Source organism: Tachysurus vachellii, chromosome 5 (genome assembly GCF_030014155.1).
Source record: "Tachysurus vachellii isolate PV-2020 chromosome 5, HZAU_Pvac_v1, whole genome shotgun sequence".
Lineage (NCBI taxonomy): Eukaryota > Metazoa > Chordata > Actinopteri > Siluriformes > Bagridae > Tachysurus > Tachysurus vachellii.
In genome coordinates, this window is record NC_083464.1 from 12155989 (window position 1) to 12179135 (window position 23147).

At 37.9% G+C, this 23147-nt stretch overlaps 1 protein-coding gene across 1 annotated transcript in view; it reads left to right on the forward strand.

The window, feature by feature from the left end:
* tsnare1 (T-SNARE Domain Containing 1) overlaps window positions 1-23147 on the forward strand; it is a 125301-nt gene that overhangs the window by 42378 nt on the left and 59776 nt on the right. Inside the window, exons 3-4 of the mRNA XM_060869181.1 lie at window positions 3583-3660; window positions 3758-3827. Coding sequence (XP_060725164.1) covers window positions 3583-3660; window positions 3758-3827 — 148 coding nt within the window. The remainder of the gene's footprint in view (window positions 1-3582; window positions 3661-3757; window positions 3828-23147) is intronic.

Sequence of the window (23147 nt, forward strand, 5' to 3'; positions counted from 1 at the left end):
ACACATTCCCTCAATCTGCTCCATGTCATGTTCTATTCAGGTCCATTGCAAGATCTTTCTGTCATGGGTATTCACATCGGTTTGCTAGGTGTAACATTCCCAGGGTTAATATGTGAAGTTACTGTGCTGTGTGATATTTTGAATGTGACATATTTGTCAGTACTGTTGCAGATTGATGCCAGTGCTGTTTTTCCCAGGCTCTTTGGTGTGCTATTTTACAGCTATTTTACAACTCTATCAGCTTCAATTGCTTCTCTGAACTGCATGAGCTCAATTTTCCTGTTGCCTGTATTGTGTAGATCATTTTATCAGAAGTATAACCAGACCTACCGTATGTTTTATTGGCCAAGTACACTTGAGTTGAGTATACAAGGGATTTAACCAGAGCTTCCACTGTATTTTTATAGAGGTTACAAAAACTGGCTAAGAACTCAAAACACATCGGTAATATACCACACTATATTATACGACTATTGCACTGTAAACAAAGAGAGAGTGAGAAACAATTTTTAAGGGGGAGAAGTTTATATATGTGGTGGTCTGGATGCAACAGGTCATCAACGGTAATTTTTCACTTCCTCCTGATTCTGGAGCTGAAGAGTTCCCTGGCAGTGGGCTGCTTTCTGCATATGCTCATTTTAGCCAAAATGTTGCAGTCTGTTCAGACCATAGTTGGTCAAAGAGCCAAATATCAGACCGTTGTGAGGACAGGATCAGTGGTGGCTGAGCAAAACTGGGCCAACACTTTTGATGTTAGGTTAAATATCTGTCAAATATCCAGTTAAATTTTTCAGCAATGCAGTCAGCTTCCAATCTCAGGTACTGAGATGATTTAGTTTCCAGGAATCATTCTACAGTCATTACAACCATGTTTACATTGTAGGACAAGGCAGATGTGAGGTGAACAGACAGTCTTAAGCTTGTTTAGCTTCACCTTATTGTGACTTTACAAGAGAACCAGATGCTTAACTTCCCATGTGATTCCCATGATGTATGATGGGAATGATGATTGCTGTGCCGTCTGAAAATATCAGCCATTTAACAGAAGTGTCCGTAGAAGCACAAGCGCCAGCTCTGTTGTAGTTCCAGAGCTCGAGCACATTTTTTTTTTTTTTTTACAATTTACTCCTATTTAAACATGTAGACAAACAGATTTTGTTCTGGATGACTTGTTTTGTGGTACGGTATAATCACACTGGTATCAGACATAAATATGGACTAAATATGGACTTGAGCACTGACTTGACAAAGCAGCCAGAGGTTATTCATTTTCAAACATAGCTGTGGTCCATACTGGTGTACTAAAGAGTTTATGATACTCTACTCTCTATGGCAACAAACAATCCATCACAGTGTGCATTTTTGACAAACTATTTAGTGCACTGGTATATGGTTTGGCATATAGCCAGCAACAGACTGAAGGTAAAACCAGCATTCAAAACATTACGCATTCATTCATGATGTTTCAGAAAGCAGCCACTCTTCAATCCTGCTCCGTTTAAATCAAAAAAGAGAAAAGTGAAATAGCTTTTTTTTTTTTGCTTTTAATCTAGCAAAAATCCTAGATAGCATAATTTATGATATAAACTAAGCTTAATTAGTGCTGACTGAATATTATTTGTGGTACTGAGCAACTGGTCTCAAACAATATGGTCTTGAACTCCAAGGAATGCTGTGAGGAGAACCACATTTGCTCTGTCAAAGTGAAAAAAATGTAAGCCTTTAGCAATATAAATTTTATACGAGGCCTGGGATATGGTTATGAAAATATTTGACGTCACAAACGTGTAGGCTGTCGTGAGCACCCACAATGAATTTGCAAAGTTGGCATCTATGCTTGAAGGCACAGCTGTGTACGTATGTACAGGGAGCACAGAAGTGGGGAGAGCGCACATATCTTGTGACAGCGGTGCTGATAATCAGAGATCAAGATGTATTTCCCAAGACTCATCTCCTGCTTCTTACCAGTCAGAATTTGGTGATCAAGAATAATGGATGGAATGATGGCTGATGGATTTCTTTGGTTCTTTGGAATTTTGCTGTGGTAGAAAAAGGCTTTTCATCTAAATGTTATATTCAGGCTAAATCTTAATAATTTGTACATAATGGACCTCAATAAACAAACTTATTTATTTGTACATTGTTTGAAATAACCTTAACACAATTAATGTGGTATTCATGAAAAAAAGCTCTTGAGTTAAATGAAAAATGTGTAAAACGTACATGTATAAGGAGGCTCGGAATTGTGAACCTGGTTTGTTTAAGTTTAAAGCATATAATTAGCATGAGTTCCTGCCATGTTAAATACAGATTATACTTGCAAGTTTGAATGGGTTATTTAATTAAAATACCCTCGCAAACATAAGATAAAGAAAATGTGGAATTAATTTTTTAATATTAACAACTTGTCGGGGAAAAGGCTCAAAATATCCATAAGTTAGGGCAAATATGACTAGCTATTGCATCAGGAAAAGGGAAATATAAAAGCCTATGAAATTTTTAGACATTGTTATATGTCTATGGTGGCTATTGAGCTGCAACGGCTATTTTATCATTTAGTATGTTGTTGTTTTCAGTTTTCTCTGATCTTTCCTTTTTAAGGAGTTTTGTGAGCATCATAAATATCCATCAGCTGTGCTGTTAATGTGCTTGTGCAAGTAAACTTTCATTACTGAAACATTTGTACATTCATAACTTTTGTTTCATTCAGCTTACCAGATGATAAGATTTACATGCCACTTTACTAAAGTATTAATAAATGCTACTTATTGAAATTTCTACTTATTGATCAAGTCATACAAATAACTAAAAATAACAGGGTCAGTATTACATATACCTTAAATATATGATTTATACGTTTATCTGATGTAATGCAATTAAAAATGCATACACACATCTTGAATACTGGATATTCTCTCAACTCAACTCCCTCAGCGTCTAATGTCTATGTCCTCTACTGTTCTCTAGTACAAAACATCACTTTCTATTTTGCACAGTTGTTATGTGTCAATGCACTGGATGAAGAGGCATAGAAAAAAAAATCAGCATGTCAATTACAGTCATTTCGCCAACTGAGATAGACAAAAGCCTATAAGGACACTCACTGTGTGAGAGTGTGTGTGTAACTGTATGCGTATGTTGGGCCTGTGCTAAGAGACAAAGGTTGTGAAGTGGATCGAGATAATGGCTTTCTGTGATTACACATGCTGTGTGTGCGTATGTGTGTATGTGTCTCGTATTTGATGAAGAAATACTGTTGCTATGCTCACATGACCCATTTAAGTCACAGCCAAAGTGGCATCCATCTGTCACTGTCTGATTCATTTGGAGTCAACAAAAAGTAAAAAAACGAATTCAGCTATTATGTATGATCAAGCCATGTTGCTAATAATAATATAAAAATAATGTGCATTGTCTTATAGGCCTTTGGTAATGAGATACATCTGCAGTTATGGCACCACTTATTCAACAATAAGATTATGCAATAGTTATAGGCTGTAAGTGTATATTTGTAATAAATATTTAGTTTCTTTCATGATTCCTTTCTGAAAAATTTTCAGCAATGTTTTATTTTTACTTCAGCTACACAGGTTAGCGCTTCAGAATTAGAAGATGTGTTCCAAGAAACATCTTCCAACATCTTCCAAATTAACACCAACGGTGAGTAGATAATGTTGGCAATAAGATGCTCAATTTATAAACTATTGTATTTTAAAAAATGCAAGATCAAGAGTTATTTATTCATTACTTTCCACAGTGGTCACATTAGAAAAGAGCCTTCAGTCACTGGGGACATCAAGAGACACGGCAGAGTTACGCCAGAGCCTGTAAGTGTTTGTTCTCACAATCTATATTCATTTTAGATATAATACAACACACAAACGTTGTCAGCTAAACAAAATAGTATCATGCAGACTGGATGTAAACTAAGGTTTTATTCTCTGATATTTACAGGTTTTCCTTTCAGAATTTGAAAGGGAAGTGCACTCAAAAGGTTTTTTACAATTTGATGGGTCTTTAAGTATAGAACAGATTGCTGTGCACAGCAAATATGACTGTTTTACCTATAATATTGTCATACATTAAAAGGTAGTAGATTTAGAAAGCAGGGTAATGCACATTGCTAGCCATGTTAGCTGGTGTCTATTAAAACACAAATTATTAAGCCTATCAGAGTGTGCTAAATGAGCAAACCTACTCTGGGCAAGATAATGTTAATATTATTTTCAGTAGTAGTCGAAACAGCATACATTATTGACATGTTGCCTCTTTTATTTAGGGGCCTTTTGCTTCTTCTGTGGATAATCAGCCATAAGATTAAAATCACATATTATGTAAGTCCACCTTGTGCAGCCAAAACAGCTGTCAAGAACCTTTCAAGGAATAGATTCCACAAGACCCTGAGAAAGTGTGCTGCATTGTTTTGCTCAAGGACATTAGCAACAGGTCCTTTAAGTCCTTTAAGTTCTGAGGTGCAGCTTCCATGAATTAGACTAGTTTCTCTGACACATCACAAATATGTGATTGCACACATGTATCAGACCAAGATTGTGATGCTCATGTATCCGTTGTAAGTGTTTTTATCATTGGACAGGTCAGCTTGGGCACTATGTCTTTTCTGTGGCAAGCTGTGCAGCAAGCTGTGATGCATTGTGTTCTGACATCTTTCTACCACAGACAGCATTAACCTTAGCAGTTTGTGCTACAGTAGCTCTTCTATGGGATCGGACCAAATGGGCTAGTTTGTGCTCCACACCTACATCACTGGGCCTTGGCAGTTTACTCTACTAGAACTGAAGCACTGTAGATAAGTCCATCAGTGCACCTATGCACATCACACTTATCCTTTCCTGCACTGTGATGTGAATATATAAATAAACTTCACTGCAGACGTATAAACCATCTTTTGGACGAAGCTTTTCTTGAGTAGACCAAAGTTGTGATGTACAACACAGATTACTTGCCATTTTATAGGTTTAAGGCCACCTTCTGGCACATAGCCAACACATAAATATGAGCTCCCAGGTCTTCATTGTTCCCAAACCTCTCCATCTCTAGATATAGATATAAAGCCGAACAAGCTGTCAGTGCCTATTTTCTCTTTTTTATCATCTCATTCCCTTCAGACTTCAATTACTCCTTTCGGTCAAGCTGCCAGCAACTACGTAATTCATGGCTTGTCTGCAAGTGGTCAATCTGAAACGGCTGTGTCTGTGTAAACGGCATTACACACTGGCATGTCATCAATTCTGTCAGCCTTTTCTATCAACCTGACATCCATGCATTGTCAAATTTCTTTTCTTTAAGATCATCAGTACAAATCTCTGGAGAAACTGAATAGTGAACATGTATTCACTGTCCCATCTGCTGGTTTCCAGTCGAGTCTTCAAACTGAATGCCTAAATTCAGTGTGTATGATGTAGAGCTTGTATTAACCATACAACCACACACTGGTTGATTTTCTTTCTATTATTATTATTATTATTATTATTATTGTTGTTGTTGTTGTTGTTAATTATAATAATTCTTTTTGCCTTTTAATATTCCTCTATATTTAATCATTTGTTATATGGTTTTGTCTAAAGTGGAACATAAAACAGCTTAAGGATAAAGATCTTAAATGTGGTAGTGATACAAATGCTGCAAGACTGACCTACAACTAGCTGAATAGAACAGGGAAAGCCACTATCCAGACACAAACGCACTCTCTCTCTCTCTGTCTTTCTCTCTCTTTCACCCAGTTGTAGAAACAGGATGAACCACATCTAAACATGAGGATAAGAAGAGCTGCTTTCGAAAATAAATAAATAAAAAATAATTCCCCGTCTACAAATCACAGGCATACTTATGAGCAATTCATCCAAAACTGTTTACTGTATTTTGCAAGAGTGGGTTTCCTACTGGGATTAAAATCATTAAATTCATAAAGAGATCTTCCCAAATCAGTACAATCACATCATAATCAAAGAAAACATGCAATTTGTAAGTGTTCTGTGGTCATCTGGGTATTCTGTGAATCCAGACATGATCTAATGAATAGGCTATAAAATATGTCCACATTATAGCCATTAAGATGTTATGGGTCAGATCAGACAGGAAAATGTCTTCAAGAGGTATAGTGCGTAAATATATGGTTGTCAGTCTGGTCTGCATTACCTATATCACGAAATTGAGCTACTCTGAAACTCTCTGTAATATATTAGAAGTTGAGGATGCTTATGAAAGAAGGCTATATTTATAGAACCAGTTCACAAGCCCAACACTGGTAGATAAATGAATAAGTTGTTAGAGACCTAAATGACTAAGCTAAAAAAAATGCAATGTAATAGAGTGCAATAAAGTATGAAAAGCTAATTAAGCACATTAGTAAAGACACCCACAAGTATAGCAATTCCCAATGCATCAATATCTTTCTCTAATAAAGTGTCTGAGGCCACACTCTGCATTTGCTCTACATTTGGCTATGAATTATAGTAGTATTTTGTCTTCCTATTGCATCTAAAAGATATTTAAATCAGTCTATAGTCCTTTAGAGTATTTTTAGTCTAGTCTAATGTATTTTGTCTTCAACATACTTTTGGCAGAGTTTCTACTTCTGAATGAGCGAAGCATGCTATAGTCTTATGATCACATCGCTGTGAAGGACATTATTTCCAAATAAATTTCAAAAATGTTGTGCGAATATTAATAGGTATAACGTATAAAATTATTCAGTTAATAAAATCACTGACAACTAGTCTACTGGGGATACTTAGCTCCCAAGCAATTATGAACAAAATCTTATTTAGCCTCAGCCAATAATCTTTGATTTGTTGAAGGTTATCCCAGTTTTCTTTAAACTTATCTTACTTATTGCCTCTCTATGCATGACATGATCATTTCTTTTAATAATAATTAATAGTGATATACTGTAGTCTATCTGTCTCTAATGGCAAATGGTCACTGAAGCCTTCTCAGAACTGCACAAATTTCAGGTGCATCAGAGGTCGTTTGATGTGAAGTGTGAGGGCCCAGCACTGCTCAAGTAATTACCTTAACCATGTTCGATTGAACTCCGGTTTCCTCCCCAGGTCCAAAGACATGCATGGTAGGTTGATTGGCATCTCTGGAAAATTGTCCCTAGTGTGTGATTGCGTGAGTGAATGAGAGAGTGTGTGTGCCCTGCGATGGGTTGGCACTCCGTCCAGGGTGTATCCTGCCTTGATGCCCGATGACGCCTGAGATAGGCACAGGCTCCCCGTGACCCGAGGTAGTTCGGATAAGCGGTAGAAGATGATGATGATGATGATGTTCGATTGACCTGTCAGATGATCTGATGGATTTTTTTTTTTTTATGTCAGAACTTTTGGTTAGTGTTCTTGCAGTGTGAGCAGCCTTACAACCCAATTTATTTTAGTCTTTTATTTATTTATTTCTTATTTTTTTGAAAACTGAAATTGTGCGTGTCAATCCTTGGCAAACAGTGATAATGTCAAAAAAAATGGCTCATACTGTATTGACAGAGTGCATGGAGGTCAGGATGGTAAAGCTATACAAACAACATAATATCATTTTTGCCATATGAAATATTTATCATCCTACCATGACTGAGAGGAATACAAAAAATGACATGCCAAGCCTGCTCGTATAACCTGAGCTGAAACAGTGTCTCATGCATAAACACCAGCACCAGCACTATCAGATTCAGTGGCTTTCAAATTTTTAACGAACAGAAATTTCAATATACAAAACTGTTGTTGGTGATCATGTTTTACTTTACAGTTGCAGAGCTTGCCATGGCCTGTGAGCATATATAAATCAAGACTAAACAGTGTCAGCAATCATCGGATCACACGGTTTAGAATATTATACGGACTATGATCATATTACTATATACTGCATGTTTACCACAGTGCAGCTGAATTCTTAAATCAGAAGGCAGTGATTTTCTTTTACAGCTCAGCTCTGACAATAGTTCTGACTGTAACATAAATGGTTATATTAGTGCTTGTTTTAATATATTACTGTTTCCATAGTAACAAAACATTCATAGGGACTAAGACTAATTTAAGACAAATTTACGGCTTATAATAAACAGGTAAACTATAGACAATGCCTATAGATATAGACATGCATAAATAAATGTATAATTAAACAATATTTTATAAGCAAGTGTGCTGATGTACTGAAAATCAGCACAGAAGTGATTCTCTGCAAGCCACGAGACTGCAGGTAATCACATCTGCCTGATATTCAGTACAACAGCATGATTGTGTATTCGTGATATTGCTTTAATGCAGCATTTCTATAAATAAAATACTGTACAAAATATTGAGTTACAATATTGAGGCCAAATATTGTGTTTATTTTTTCTCTTCCATTGAAAATAGTTCTCAAAGAAGCCACAATTGGTGAACTGGTACACAACACACAGTCTAACTGAATTTCTGAAAGCAATGAAATGTACCAGTCAGCATGTTAGCAAATTTGTCCATTTAAATTATTATACCAGAACTAACTAACTGACCAACTGAATAGCTAACTGTTTTATAATATAAATAATATATAATAATATCTAAAATATACCATTGATATGTTAAAGTGCAATGCCTTTTTTCATTTTATTAACTTCAAGAGAAAGAACAAATTGGCTGGTGAGGGAACGATTGTTACAGTAAGAGGTGCTATAACATTCTGTAAGTTAGGAACTCTTCTTATTGCCTTGGTAAAGTATTCAGACCCCTGATCGATTCTCTCATATTATGAATGACTGAATGAATACTTTCAAATGAATGAAATACTTTCAAATGAATGAATGAAACTTAAAATCAATTATTGGCAGGTGACATTGTGTTTTTGTTGGGAAATATTTTTAGGAAAAAATCTTGCTTGCATAAGTATTCAACCTCCATATTTTAATATTAGGTCAAGCCACCTTTTGTTGCAATAACTGCTTTAAGTCTTTTGGGATACATATGTACCAACTTTGCACACAGTGCTGAAGTGATTTTGGCCCATTCTTCTTGGCAGATTTTCTCCAGGTTGTTCAGATTGGTTGGATTACACCAGGGTTCTGCAATTTTCATATAGTGCCACAGATTCTCAATAAAATTGACATGAGGACTTTGACTGGGCCACTGTTGGACATTTATCTTTTTTGTTCCTATAGCAACTCTAGTGATGCTGCCACCAACATACTTCACTGTAGGGATGGTTTGTCTTGAGGCATAAGAAGTGTTAGGTTTGCACCACACATAGCAGTTTGAGTTTTGGTCAAAAAGCTCTATCTTGGTCTCATCTGATCACAGAACTTTCTCCCAAATCCCAGCTGGGATAATTCAATTCAATTGAAATCAATTCAAGTTTATTTGTATAGCGATTTTTACAGTTGACATTTTCTCAAAGCAGCTTTACAGAACATAAACATAGAACAAAGGTTAATATAAAGAATAATATAAAGATTAATAGAATACAAAATTCAAAATTAATATTAGATATATTTAAATGTGTTTGTATTTATCCCCAATGAGCAAGTCTGAGGTCACTCAGTCAGCAGTGGCAAGGAAAAACTCCCTTGAATGGTAGAAAGAAACCTTGAGAGGAACCAGACTCAAAGGGGAACCTCATCCTCATATGGGTGACACTGGACGGTGTGATTTTAATTATACAGTCTGACAAATGTTGTATTGATGTAAAAGACCACATAGAGTTCACATCTCCTCTTTAGTATCGCAGAGTCTAACTGGAGCTGGTAGATCTCTAGAGGCCTCAGGATTTTCACAGAGTCGGCCTCATCTCAGTCTTCGTTGCACGCAAGACAATCGGAGCTGGTACACTTTCTGGATGCCTCGGGATAAGAAGAAAGAGAGAAGCAGTGGAGAGGGATTAACATGCACATGGGCTACTCACATGTTTTTTGGAAAAATCCAGATGTGCTTTTAGATGGTAATTTTTTAGTAACGGTGTCTTTCTTGTCACCCTCCTATACAGGCCAGAATTATGCAGTGCTCTTGATGTGGTTGACTGGTGAACCGATTCTCCACTTGTAGCTGCTGAACTTTGTAACTACTTCAAAGTGATTTTGGGCCTCTCTGAGGCTTCTGTCACAAGTCCTTTTTGTTCGAGTTTTGAGGGATGGCCTTTCTTGGCAGTTACTGGCTGGTTCACGTTCCACTTTCTGAATATTAATTCAAATGTGCTGGGATATCAATCATTTGGATATTATTTTGTACCCTTTCCCTGATTTATACATTTTCATTCATTCATTCATTTTCTAACGCTTATCCGAACTATTCTCGGGTCACGGGGAGCCTGTGCCTATCTCAGGCGTCATCGGGCATCAAGGCAGGATACACCCTGGACGGAGTGCCAACCCATCGCAGGGCACACACACACTCTCATTCACTCACGCAATCACACACTACGGACAATTTTGCCAGAGATGCCAATCAACCTACCATGCATGTCTTTGGACCTGGGGAGGAAACCGGAGTACCTGGAGGAAACCCCCGAGGCACTGGGAGAACATGCAAACTCCACACACACAAGGCGTAGGCGGGAATCGAACCCCGAACCCTGGAGGTGTGAGGCGAACGTGCTAACCACTAAGCCACCGTGCCCCCATACATTTTCATAATTTTATGAAACTAACATCTACGGAATGCTTTTTGGTCTTCATTTTCCTCTACGTTTATAAGAGTGTGACCAGTTATCCTTTAACAGTGAGTTATTTATCCAAAAACTGTGATTGCTTGTTAAATTATTCACAGGAGGATGCCAAAGGTAAAGTAATTGTGCTCTCGTTAAGGCGATTTCTTTCATTTGTGTAACCTGCCTGCTTCCATAGAACAGGGATCGAATACTTACGCGAGGAAATATTTAAGTTTTTTATTTTTCCTAAAAATATTTCCCAACAAAAACACAATGTCACCTTACAATAATGGATATTGAGTTTCTGTGTTTTCAAATAAAGCAAGGCATTGCAAATGTGCATCATCCTAGCATGGATTATTGTCCATTAACAACACTATCTGTTGAATGTTATTCCTTACCTTCACAGAACTGGACTTTTTATTCAATTCTTTTTCTTTAAATGCAACACTTTAAATGATTAGTAATCAATACTTTAATCAATACAATATCTTTTATCTTGGCAGAAGCCATTCTAATGTTAGTCATACTGGTAATAAAAGGCCCCTGCAAAAATATGAACAATTGATATTTTCAGTATAGTAATTCTAAATATCTTTATTGTTTTCTCTGCAAGTGAGATGCTAAAAAACAAAAAACACACCATCTGTTACTGCTCAGTAATTTGCAGCCACATCATTTAGAACAATAACCTATTATTAAAGTATTAGCATTGTCAAAATTTGGGTCTTGCCAAATTCGTCGGAAAAAAAAAAACAACATGTACACTATCAGGACTAATCACTAATGATTTAGAAACTTTTTTAATGTTCTTGTCTACACATATTTGTAAACATCACTAACAAAATTGTTCTATAATGTGCCTTGAAGTTCAATCGGGAATTCATGCAACTGACTCACAGATTCTAATACTACACACTTCTCCACTAATATGTACGCTATACAATCCCAGCTCAATTAAGTCCAACATCATTACCAATCATTGTCTTCTAACACTGGACAAGGTCCCCTAAAGACCTGCTCAGTTCCCTGTGTTTATTATCCATTTTATCCAATTTTTATTTTCTGTATGTAGCATGAAGGTAAATTACTACAGGGAATTTATATGTATTGAAGTCCTGTTGTATGGATAAGCAAAAGAAATTAGCAGAAGAAACTATGATTCTTACTCATTCCAGTATCTCATGTCATCTCATCTCATCTCTGTGTATATTCATGCTTAATCTGCTTACATTTTTTGAGGCTATTTAACATATTGATCTCCAGTGTTAAATTGGCCATGTAGGATGTTTTTTTTTACTACCTCTCGCTCAGTCACCTTATTTCTCCACAGAGCAAGTTGGACTGGTTTGTGTTTTTCGCTCCTTTTTCAGCATTTCTCTCAATTGACCTTGAATGAGCTCTCCTCTGTCCAGTATTAATTCACCACGCCTAGTCTGTCTGTGCAGGGGGCCAGACTACACACCTCTCTCTCCCGCTTTCCATCTCTCTTTTGCCCCCTGCTGCACCCCGGCCATGATTCTATTAGAGCCAGTTTCCACGGAAACCTCTCGGTTCCAGGGTCATACCTCCCAGATGGCGACGAGTCGCCCAGAGACTGTGGTTGGCTGGTGCCCTCCCCCAAAACACACACACACTTACACTCACATACAGACTGCTCTCTCCATGGTGTCACTGGCAAACCGTGATAGAAGCTACCTCAGCACTAACCTCACAAAAATTCAGGCTAAAGTTTCAAGGCTGTCATAAGCTGCCAAGAAAGCTAAGCAAGACCAAAACTATTATTTGAGACTGAGAGTTCCTTAGGTATGATTTAATAAACACAAAATTTGGCCATTTGCAAACTGGAACAAACAAAATAAATACATTTTTTTTAAAAAACTTAGAAATATTGAAATTCCTGTAGGTAAGATGAAATCACTTAACTAATTGATTTCAGCCCATCTTTGTAATCAGGGAAACACATCCACAAAGCTAAGTGGATTAATGATTCACACTCTTTGTGCTTGTTACCACATTATGTATTCTGCACTGCTGTTTTAGAGGACGTTTCAGGGACACTGCTTGTCTTTAGCACAGGAATACACGTAATGTAACTTTCCATGTTAAGATATCTCACTGTGAGTGCAAACCTGACATATTGAGTGTGGTATGGTGCATGGTGGCATGGTGCACCAGGCAAGCTTTTCCCCTGTGCCTACTTCTCAAGAATTTTCACCACAGTGAAAAGCAACCAGGAATCATAAGCTATTATTTATCAAAGAGGCATTACAGGAATGGAGGCATTGGTGGAAGGAGGCCAAACACCCATTCCAGGTCATCACAAACCTGGGATACATTCATAACAGCAAAAGACTCTCTTCATTACCCAATTGAATTTCCTGGCAAAAAGAATAGTAAATCAGGCCCACAACCATGACCATGCTGACAAACTTCCCACACCTGAACCCATACTGCCACCCTCCATCATCATTGTGCCCACCCAGTGGGATATAATGCAGGAAATTCAATGTGGCCAAGCCAATGAACCCATGCCTACAGAGTACCCACCTACCAAGCTGTACATCCCCCAAGACATTATCCAAAGGGTCAATGTGCCCAAGGCATTTTGGTGGACCTCATTGACTACAGACAAGGAAGACTATGTCAAAGCGTGTGCCATCTGCGCCCATGTCAGAATGTCCCATGGTCTCATATTGCCAAAGATTTTGTAAAATACCTCCCAGAATCCCAGAGCTTCACCTACATCTCAGTAGCAGTAGACTGCTTCTCCATGGCCTGAAAACTTGTGCCCCTAAAGTGTCTTCCAACGTCCATGGAAACTAAAATGCTCGTAGACCACATCTTGAGGAACTACGGGATACCTAAAGACATAATTTTTGACTGTAGGACCCAGTTCACCTTCAGCGTATGGCAGGCCTTCTGTGAACCATACCCTGCAGAATTTTTGCAGTAAGTAACAGCGCTGGAGCATTGGAAGAATGTGCTCAAAACTCCCTGATGCACTCTTCACAAACGTCACCCCATTCCAGTGCACTCTTTCCATGGTCAGATGAACCATCAGATGTCCCATCTGTAGCCGAATGGATCACCAGCAGCCAAAAAACCTGGAAAAGTGCACATGTGCGCCTTCAGCGGGCGGTGTGATGCCAGAAACTGCAGGCCAACCGTCGGTGACTATCTCACCATCCATACCTTGATTTCCATCCTTCCCCTTTTCATTTGCCTTCAAAATACTGTGTCAGGTCAACCCAGTCACTTGCTGCCTGAAACTCCCACCACAGTACCCCATCACGCCTTCCTTTCGTGTCCATCTCCTCAAGCCGGCTCACACCCCTCCATCTAATGAGGACCCTGAAGCACACTCCTGACCACCATTGGAGATCAGTGGAGCTCCAGCATACATTGTTCACACTATTCTGGATTCTATAAGGAGAAAGGGATGTCTTGAGTACATTGTTAGGGGTACGGCCCAGAGGAATGATGCTGGGTGAATCCTGGTGATATCCTAGACCCCTCCCCTAAAGAAGAATTTCACAGAACCCACCCTGATTAACCAGCACCCAGACCCCGGGGGGAGACCGCAAAGTAGCAGAACACCAGGAGGTGTTCCTAGGAGGGAGGGTTCTGTAAAAACTTCAGCCTCTATTCCCCCTCCTCATCACCAGAATACTGAGGGATTTCAGGTTCAAAGATTACTTCCTGGTTCTAGTGTATTTATACCAGGTTAACGCTAACTCCCATGCAAAGTATTGTCAACTCGTTGCATATCAAGCAGGTCATTGTTTTTTGTAAGTTTCCTTGTGTATGACTTTGTTCTGTTTTTCCTGTTTTCCTGCTGTTTGGATTGTGTTTTTTTGGATTTGTTTGCCATGTTGACTGATCTAGGGTTACTGGAACGCTGCCTGTCTACTGACCACATTTTATGCTCAATGTCTTTGGATCTGTTTCCCTTGTGTATGCTTTTTCTTTTGACTCTCTGTTTGTTTTTTCTACTACATTTTTGGATTATGCTTTGGATTATATGCATTGTGTGTTTGAAAAAACTCTGCACCTGGATTCCACACGTTCCACCTCTGAGGGTTCCATACAACATGATTGCATTATGCAATTCTTGTAGATTTTTCATATACACTTTCATGCTGCAAATCTTCTATTCTACCTGATCACAAAAGTGATGTATTGAATTTAAATCTGTTGCCTGAAAAGGCCGAAGAAAAATATTCATATTCATATGGAAGTCCACATTTTCTTATGATCTCGACATAACAAATGTTTTGTTGTGATCATAACTTAATTTCAGCAGAAGAACATGTTCTAGAGGCAGCAGAAGCACAGTAATGCAGAATCATGGATAATCACATGCGATTTAATGTTTATGCTCATAAAACCAGTTTGTGTTGATTTTTGCTTTGTGACATAATGCATGTAAAACAAGATTCATCAGAGCAGTTTACATTTTTCTAATCTTCAACTGTCCAGTTTTGAATATGTGCCCACTGCAGCCTTAGCTCATGTTCAGCTCATGATTTATTAAGGTTTGGTGTGTTGTGCATTCTGAGATGCTTTTCTGCTCACCACAGTTGTATGGAATGTTTATCTGAGTTACTCTAGTGATCTGTCAACTCAACCAGTCTGGTCCTGCTCAGTTGACCTCTCTTATTAACAAGCCATTTTCATCCATACAGCTGATGCCTACTGGATGTTTTCCTTTTTGCTCCTTTCTGAGCAATCTCTAGAGACTGTGGTGTATGAAAATACCAGCAGGTCTGCGGTTTTAGAAATACTCAAACAAACCCATTTGCCATAACTTTCAAGTCATAGCACTGACTTCACATTTTTTAAGCATTCTGAATGTTCATGTAAATGTACCCAAAAGCTACGTTTTCTGCATAGCCACATGATAAGCTAATTAGATTATTATATGATGTGTGAGTAGGAATAACATGGAATAACACTTTATTCCATGTTTCTTCTAGATTCATTTTCATGAAATTCTAAATTCTGTTTTGTATAAAAATGGAACAGTGGTGTAAATAAAAGTGGTTTGGTGGAAGGCATTTACAGACCTAAGCTAATGTATGATATATAATAATTACTTGATCATAAAATTAATAAACGATTGGAATGAATCTGGCACGATGCCTGAGTGATTAGCTTGTTTTTCCGGTGCTTCAGAGTATTTCCGTTTCCTCGACCTGTCCAAGTGCTGTGGCGTGATTGCCATCTCTGAGGAGTCCGTAGTTTGTGAGAGAGTGTGTATGTGATTGTACCCTTGTGCCATGAGATGTGTTGGCACCCTCTCCTCTCTTTGTCCCCAAAGGTTCATTGGATAGACTCCAGGCTGCCTGTGACTATAATAATAATTTGGATAATTTTGCAAAAATGAATGGATGATTAGAATAAGGTTTATACAGAAATAGGTCAAAGTAGTTCATAAATAGACAATTGTACATTAAACAAATCCAAAAAATTTATGTTCTCTGACAGATACTGTTTTTTGTTACAAATTCTGTACTATAAAAGTATACCACAAATACCACTAGCTAAATTAATTTGATGACTGTAAAAAAAAAAAGTGTCATTATTTTTAGTTTCTTCCCAAACCTTGTTTGTCATCTTGTGTGTGTGTGTGTGTGTGTGTGTGTGTGTGTGTGTGTGTGTGTGTGTGTGTGTGTGTGTGTGTGTGTGTGTGCAATGTTGAGCAATTATTAGCCCTGTGGAATCTATTGATCTAGAGTGTTTGTTACCAGAAATATATTTTCATTTTAGTGTTTGTCAGAATGACTGATGGAGGATGCTCCATTACTAGGAATGGTCCTGTGGCAGATGGCATATAACATATTATTGTTTTTCTGCTCATTTACTCAGTGCCTCTTATATATTATTGTTTTCTCCTGGGTGGAGGTCAATAAAAACAATGCAGGCGTTCCACCATGGAAGATGAAAATAGCCTCTGAGTAATTCCCAAAATCAACACTGAGTTACTTTGAAAAATACAGAAAAGTGTACATCACCCTCCTTGAGTCATCCCTACTTATATGATAATGCTCTGGACTAAAGTGAATTCCAGCCTTCTTTTAAAACTCTGTGTTGTAATTCCTGGAAGACAGACATAAAATTATCTTATGGTAGAAGAGCAATTAACTCTCTTCATTCTACTACCGTCAAAATGGTATAATTCATTGCACGGCTCTATATTTAGCAAAAGATCGATGTAATCACACCACATCAGAAATAGGCTTCAAAACATTAATATGCATTTCTAAAACAAATTACTATTAAATGATGCATGTAGACAGTTTGATAGCTTTCAAATTCTGAGCAAAATGGCATGAATTAATTTTTTGATTGATATGGTGCAAATCATCTTGATAATTGCTACTCATCCTCATCATGCAGACTTTACTTTGTATAAACTGTTCATAAATTCATCCATTTATTCATTCTTGTAGTTTTTGTTAATATCATACATATTTGTTTGGTTATTTTTCAATCCTGTATTGTTTTATTCCGCAGCATTTTGCCAATTTCTTAAGAATATTGAAGATTTTTATCCATTTATACTTTATTGTTATGAACATCCACAAATCAGGTTAGTAGGCTTACATTGTAACAGCTATAAATGGCCTCTGTTTATTTGTGCTCTCTTTCAAAGCACAAAGCTAAAATATCTGTTCTGATGATGTTTCCTAACAGTGAAGACACAAAAATGATGGTACCCGTAGAAAAGACTGAAAATAATGTGACCAAAGGGACATGTTAATTCAAGGTGTGTCCACTAATTAGCATCACAGGTGTCTACAATCTTGTAATCAGTCAGTGGGCCTATATATATACTGTAGGGCTCCAGGTAGTCACTGTGTTGTCTGGTGACATGGTGTGTACCATACTCAATATGGACCAGAGGACGCGAAGGAAAGAGTTGTCTCAGGAGATTAGAAAGAAAATTATAGACAAGCATGATAAAGGTAAAGGCTATAAGACCATCTCTAAGCAGCTAGATGTTCCTGTGACTACAGTTGCACATATTATTCAGAAATTTATGATCCATGGGACTGTAGCCAACCTCCCTGCACGTGGCCACAGGAGGAAAATTTATGACCAATCAAAGAGACGGATAATCCGAATGGTAACAAAAGAGCCCAGAAAGACTTCTAAAGAGATCCAAGGTGAACTTCATGCTCAAGGAACATCAGTGTCAGATCACACCATCCGTCGTTGTTTGAGCCAAAGTGGACTACATGGGAGACGACCAAGGAGGACACCATTGTTGAAAACAAATCATAAAAAAGCTAGACTGGAATATGCCAAACTACATGTTGACAAGCCACAAAGCTTCTGGGAGAATGTCCTATGGACAGATGAGACAAAAATGGAACTTTTTGCGAAGGCATATCAGCTACTGTATATGTTCACAGATGGAAAAATGAAGCATATCAAGAACACTGTCCCTACTGTGAAACATGGAGGAGGCTCTGTTATGTTGTGGGGCTTCTTTGCTGCATCTGGCACAGGGTGTCTTGAATCTGTGCAGGGTACAATGAAATCTGAAGACTATCAAGGGATTCTAGAGAGAAATGCGCTGGCCAGTGTCAGAAAGCTTGGTCTAAGTCGCAGGTCAGGGGTCTTGCAACAGGACAATGACCCAAAACACAGCTAAAAACACCCAAGAATGGCTAAGAGGAAAACATTGGACTATTCTAAAGTGGCCTTGTATTAGCCCTGACCTCAATCCTATTGAGCATCTTTGGAAGGAGCTGAAACATGCTGTCTGGAAAAGACACCCTTCAAACCGGAAACAACTGGGGCAGTTTGCTCATGAGGAGTGGGCCAAAATACCTGCTGAGAGGTGCAGAAGTCTCATTGACAGTTACAGGAATCGTCTGCAGTGATTGCCTCAAAAGGTTGTGCAACAAAATATTAAGATGGGGTACCATCATTTTTGTCTAGGCCTGTTCCATAAGGTGGTTTTTTTTTTTTTTTAATAATTCTGTTGAAGCATGGTTGAAAAGCAATGTCTGACTTTCATTGGTTAACATTTAATAGAATTTTTTATTTATTACTTTTGTCAGATTAAAGTTTTTTTCTGTGACCATTGTGAGTTATTCTTTTATTGACCGAAGGGTACCAACAATTTTGTGTGTGTCTATATATTTTACCTGATGTATAAAAACTTTTGAAACAAACTCATTGTAGAAAATGTATTAATATAAGTCTTGCAGTAGGAACTATTATCAGAGCTGCTGTTAGAGAAAATGATTCATCTTTCTGACTAATCAGAATCACTCATGAACACTCAATACAGCATTGTAAATATAGATGTTGATAAAAAATTCTATCTATATAATGAATAAGATCATTCCCTTCTTTGTCTCATTCAGTTGTGTAGTTGGTTCCTTTTCAGAGTAAGACAGTACAGTAATAAAAAATGAACAGTGAGTAATATGCATTGGCCAGTGTCAGGCATTTACAGATGGAGGAGGATTTTACAATGTAACAGGACATAATTTTTCACGTATTTACTGCAGTATCTAAGCTAGGATTAGCACAGAAATGGGTTGTTCTCGTAACTATGTCTGAGCATGATGGTGTCATCAATGCAAATCTAATTGATCCAATCTAATTGCTCAGACTAATAATTGCTGTCTCTTCTTTCTCCAGTGACAGCTCTGACAGCTCCACCAAAATAACCTTTACCATGTGTTTCTGACTAAGCTGGGTAGTAACATGTAGTGGTTTGTAGATTCAGCCACTTTTAATGCATTACCAGGTATAAGCAGGGGTTATAGTGTGAGGTATTTCATTTCAACAGCCCAATAATGAGAGAGAGAGAGAGTTTATTAATACTGAATATGAGTAATAAATGAACTTTTTTCACTGCCTATATACAGTAGATAAACCCTTCAAGATGATGTGGGTGAGGCTGATGCTTCTGTAGAGGACGATGAAGAGGCTCATGAGAATTCTTTGCAGGTGTTTAGTGCATTAGAATTTGAATATATTAGAGTAATTTGCTTGGAATAACTTCCATATGAAGTCTTTTTTGAGTTAAGCTGAGGAATATTACTTGAAATATAAAGTATTGACTACACAGTATTTTCAAAGTTAATATTACTATGCAATATCCCTGCAATGCCTTTCATTTTTTATTAAAATGCACTATTTTTAGCGTTTGTCTTTATCTGCTGAAAACTGAAGATTTTGTTAAAAAGGGCAAAATAAGGCAGTCATATTTTAATATTCAAGAATGCCTGATCTTTGATACTTCATGAAACCTCTGCGATTTTGAGAATATAACAATACTGGTCAAATAAGCAGTCTACAGAGCAAAAACAGAAAGGCAGAACTGCACTCTTTCATGTGATGGCATTATTATAATGATAACTGGAGACACATATTTTACTGTTTATTCAAAACAGCCTGCTTCATTATGATTCACATGGCATCAGAAGTATAATTCTCTACAAAACTGAATTTTAGACAGTATGTTTGTATTCAGTTTTCTCATGACTTAGGTTAAGTGATACTAACAGGAAGGCTCATATGTATTCGTGTGAGTGTAAAGCAGTCCTGTCTGATGTCAGTGTAGTGTTGTGACAGTGCATGTGGTAGCTGTGATTTCCTCAATTCATTGCTAATGCTATCACTGGTGTGTGATGTGTGTGTCTCCTGAGGAGAGGACACATATGTCATCAGAGTTGAACAGATGTATCTGTTGATTGACTATCTGTGGCGAATAACATTAACTAAAAAAGATTATTTATTTTAAATACAGTCTAATGTGATTGCAGAAGAATTCATGAAAATTGCTAGTGGCTAATTGTATTGTCTGTTTGAAGTTACAGAAAATATGCTGTAGCTACACTGGCATGTGCTCTATTGTAGAATTCTACAGAGAACCCTTGTGGTGTAAAGAACCCAAGAACATTCCCAGTTTCACATTTTTTGTACTTACTATTTGATATAATCAGAACTCATTAGTTGCACTACAATTCCTTATAATTTTGGCTTTATTCTAGCAACCCTTGGTTCTTCAGGTATTTTTGTCAAAAGAGAGGATGAAGATTAAAGATTCTATGTTATACCCTACAACTGAGTTTCCTGATCAGACCAGATTCCATGTAGATCTTCTTTTAATAGGTTAGTATCCGTTCTAATGTGGTGCATCAGAAAAGCATTTGCCCCATCATCAAATAATTGCAAGCTCAAATCCCAAAATGCCCACCCAGACATGGCCAATAGTGTAAAGAACACTAATCACACATGACACTAGTCAATCATGACATGCATGTAAAAGAGGGCAGACAAAGCTTTCTTCTCTCCTACACTTTTCTCGGTTTGGTAGATGTTGTTTGATAGGGGATAACGGGCAGGTGGGTGAGAATTGACTAACTGAAATAAAATGGCATAAACCACCCCATTTCTATTACAAGCAAGGACTAAATCAATTCAATTCAGCTTTTGTTTGTATGATGATTTTAACAATGGATATCGTCACAAAGTACCATTAGAAAAAAATTTTAGAATTTAAATTTATATTTATCCATAATGACCAAGGCAAGTGGCAAAGTTTACAAAGTTATTTTCATAAGGTAAGCATCCTTTACTCATTTGTCATGTTTACATATAGGAAGTAGATACAAGGATAAAAAAGAAAGCTAAAATATATTTTATCCTAACAGGCATTAGAAAACATATCCTACATTAAACAGCAGAAGAAGACTGAAGAGATATTGTTTTAGTGTTTGCTGTGCTGTTTCTAGAGGGTACTGGTGTCAGGTAATCCTCTCCAGTTACACGTATTATACGGCTGCCTGAGAAAGGAATGCCCCCACAAGACCAGTTTCTGAAGCACGTGTGAAAACACACCAGTTCTATTGGACATTGTGTGGTCAGGTGACCATAAAAGGGCATCTATATCATAGAATCCCTAGATACTAATTGTCTCAGAGAAGACATACAGTATGCCTAGAATGTCAGGAAAGTCATCGTTTTGTTCCCTTCCAGGTTATATACAAACCATTCCACACATCCCAAAGAAGAGAGTAATAGCATCTGTAACCCATTGAGAAAGGTGCTGCTTGGTAATAGCATTACCCCTGTAGCAACCATCATATCAAACCAAAGGTTGGAAGGATATGCCACTGGTCAGTGTGATGGATGTAGATCCTAAGTGCCGGGACTAGGCATAGTAGATAAAGCCTTTCTTGATCTGGAGATACATGAGGTGGAGGAAAAAAGTCTCTGCAAGCTAAGCAGGTAGAGGCTATTGACAGGGCCTGCAGATCTCCTACTCTTTTCAGTGAAGTAAACACTAGTAAAAGAGGCAGTTTTAGAGTCAGAAACCTCTCTGAGACACTACCAGCTCAATTGGAGCTATGGATAACCATTCCAGGACCACTGATAGGTCCTAAGAAGAAACTTGTGACCTGCAGATAGGCTTAATCCTAAAAACAACAAACCAGGGAATGTGTGCCCACAGAAGTTCCAAACATGGGTACCATGCTGAAAAGTGCTCTTGGAGGAACTCCAGCACTGTACCATTTGAGCAGTTGGGTTCAAGTGGCATTGTTTGCACAACTATGCAACAAGCTGCCAATTTAGTGCATACAGTTTCGTTGTGGAGGGATCACTGGAATAGTCTCAATGACCCCAGATCCACCTTGATCCACTTTTTTTAACTAAGTCAGTCTGTTAATTCTGCAAGACCTGCATAAGACGTGTGAGCCGCTTCTGAATATGCCTTTCCAAGCAAGGCATACATCACTCGGGTGTCCTCTATGTTGATGTGGATGAAGTGGAGAGAAGTATCTTTTTCACCTTCAATCGGCTTGTACCTGTGCTCAAGAAGTCCAACGACTATTAATTATTCAGCATAACCAGCATGTGTATGCGAACTGAGTGCAGATTCCTAAATCTTCTCGACACTTTGTTGAGGAAATCAGAGAAGAACAAGACATTTTTGGTGAGTGCACTTGGCCAGAAGTGAGGAAGTGGTCATCTCGGATCTTGCCAGGAAGGAGCAGAGCATTTTCAAAGAGAAACGCTCGCAATGCAAGCATTCAACCCCCTTGAGGACTGACTGAGCATGCTAAGCTCCCAAACAAAAGACACAAAGATTGTGTAAGTTGTAAATTGTAAAAAAGCAAAGATATGGACTCGTATGTATCTTTTTTTTTCTAGACATTTTACAATAATTTGCACAAAATAGATGGGCAAACACAAATAGGCAAACAATCCACACAGACACTTCCTGAAGATAAAGAAGCTGGGGATGCTGTGCACTTTTATGGTCTTGCTGATGTGTGCTTCCACATGTGCTTCAGACACCGGTCTCAGAAAGGCGTTTCCATAGCATCTAACCATGATGCCACCATGAGTTCCCTCAAAAGGGAACTTACTCATTATTGCACAGTTACTTGGAAAATAAGGAATACAGCATCCTTGCTTCCTTCTGCTGAGTATCACCACTACTCAACCTTTAAGCCTTTATAAAGCAAACAGTCATGTGTATA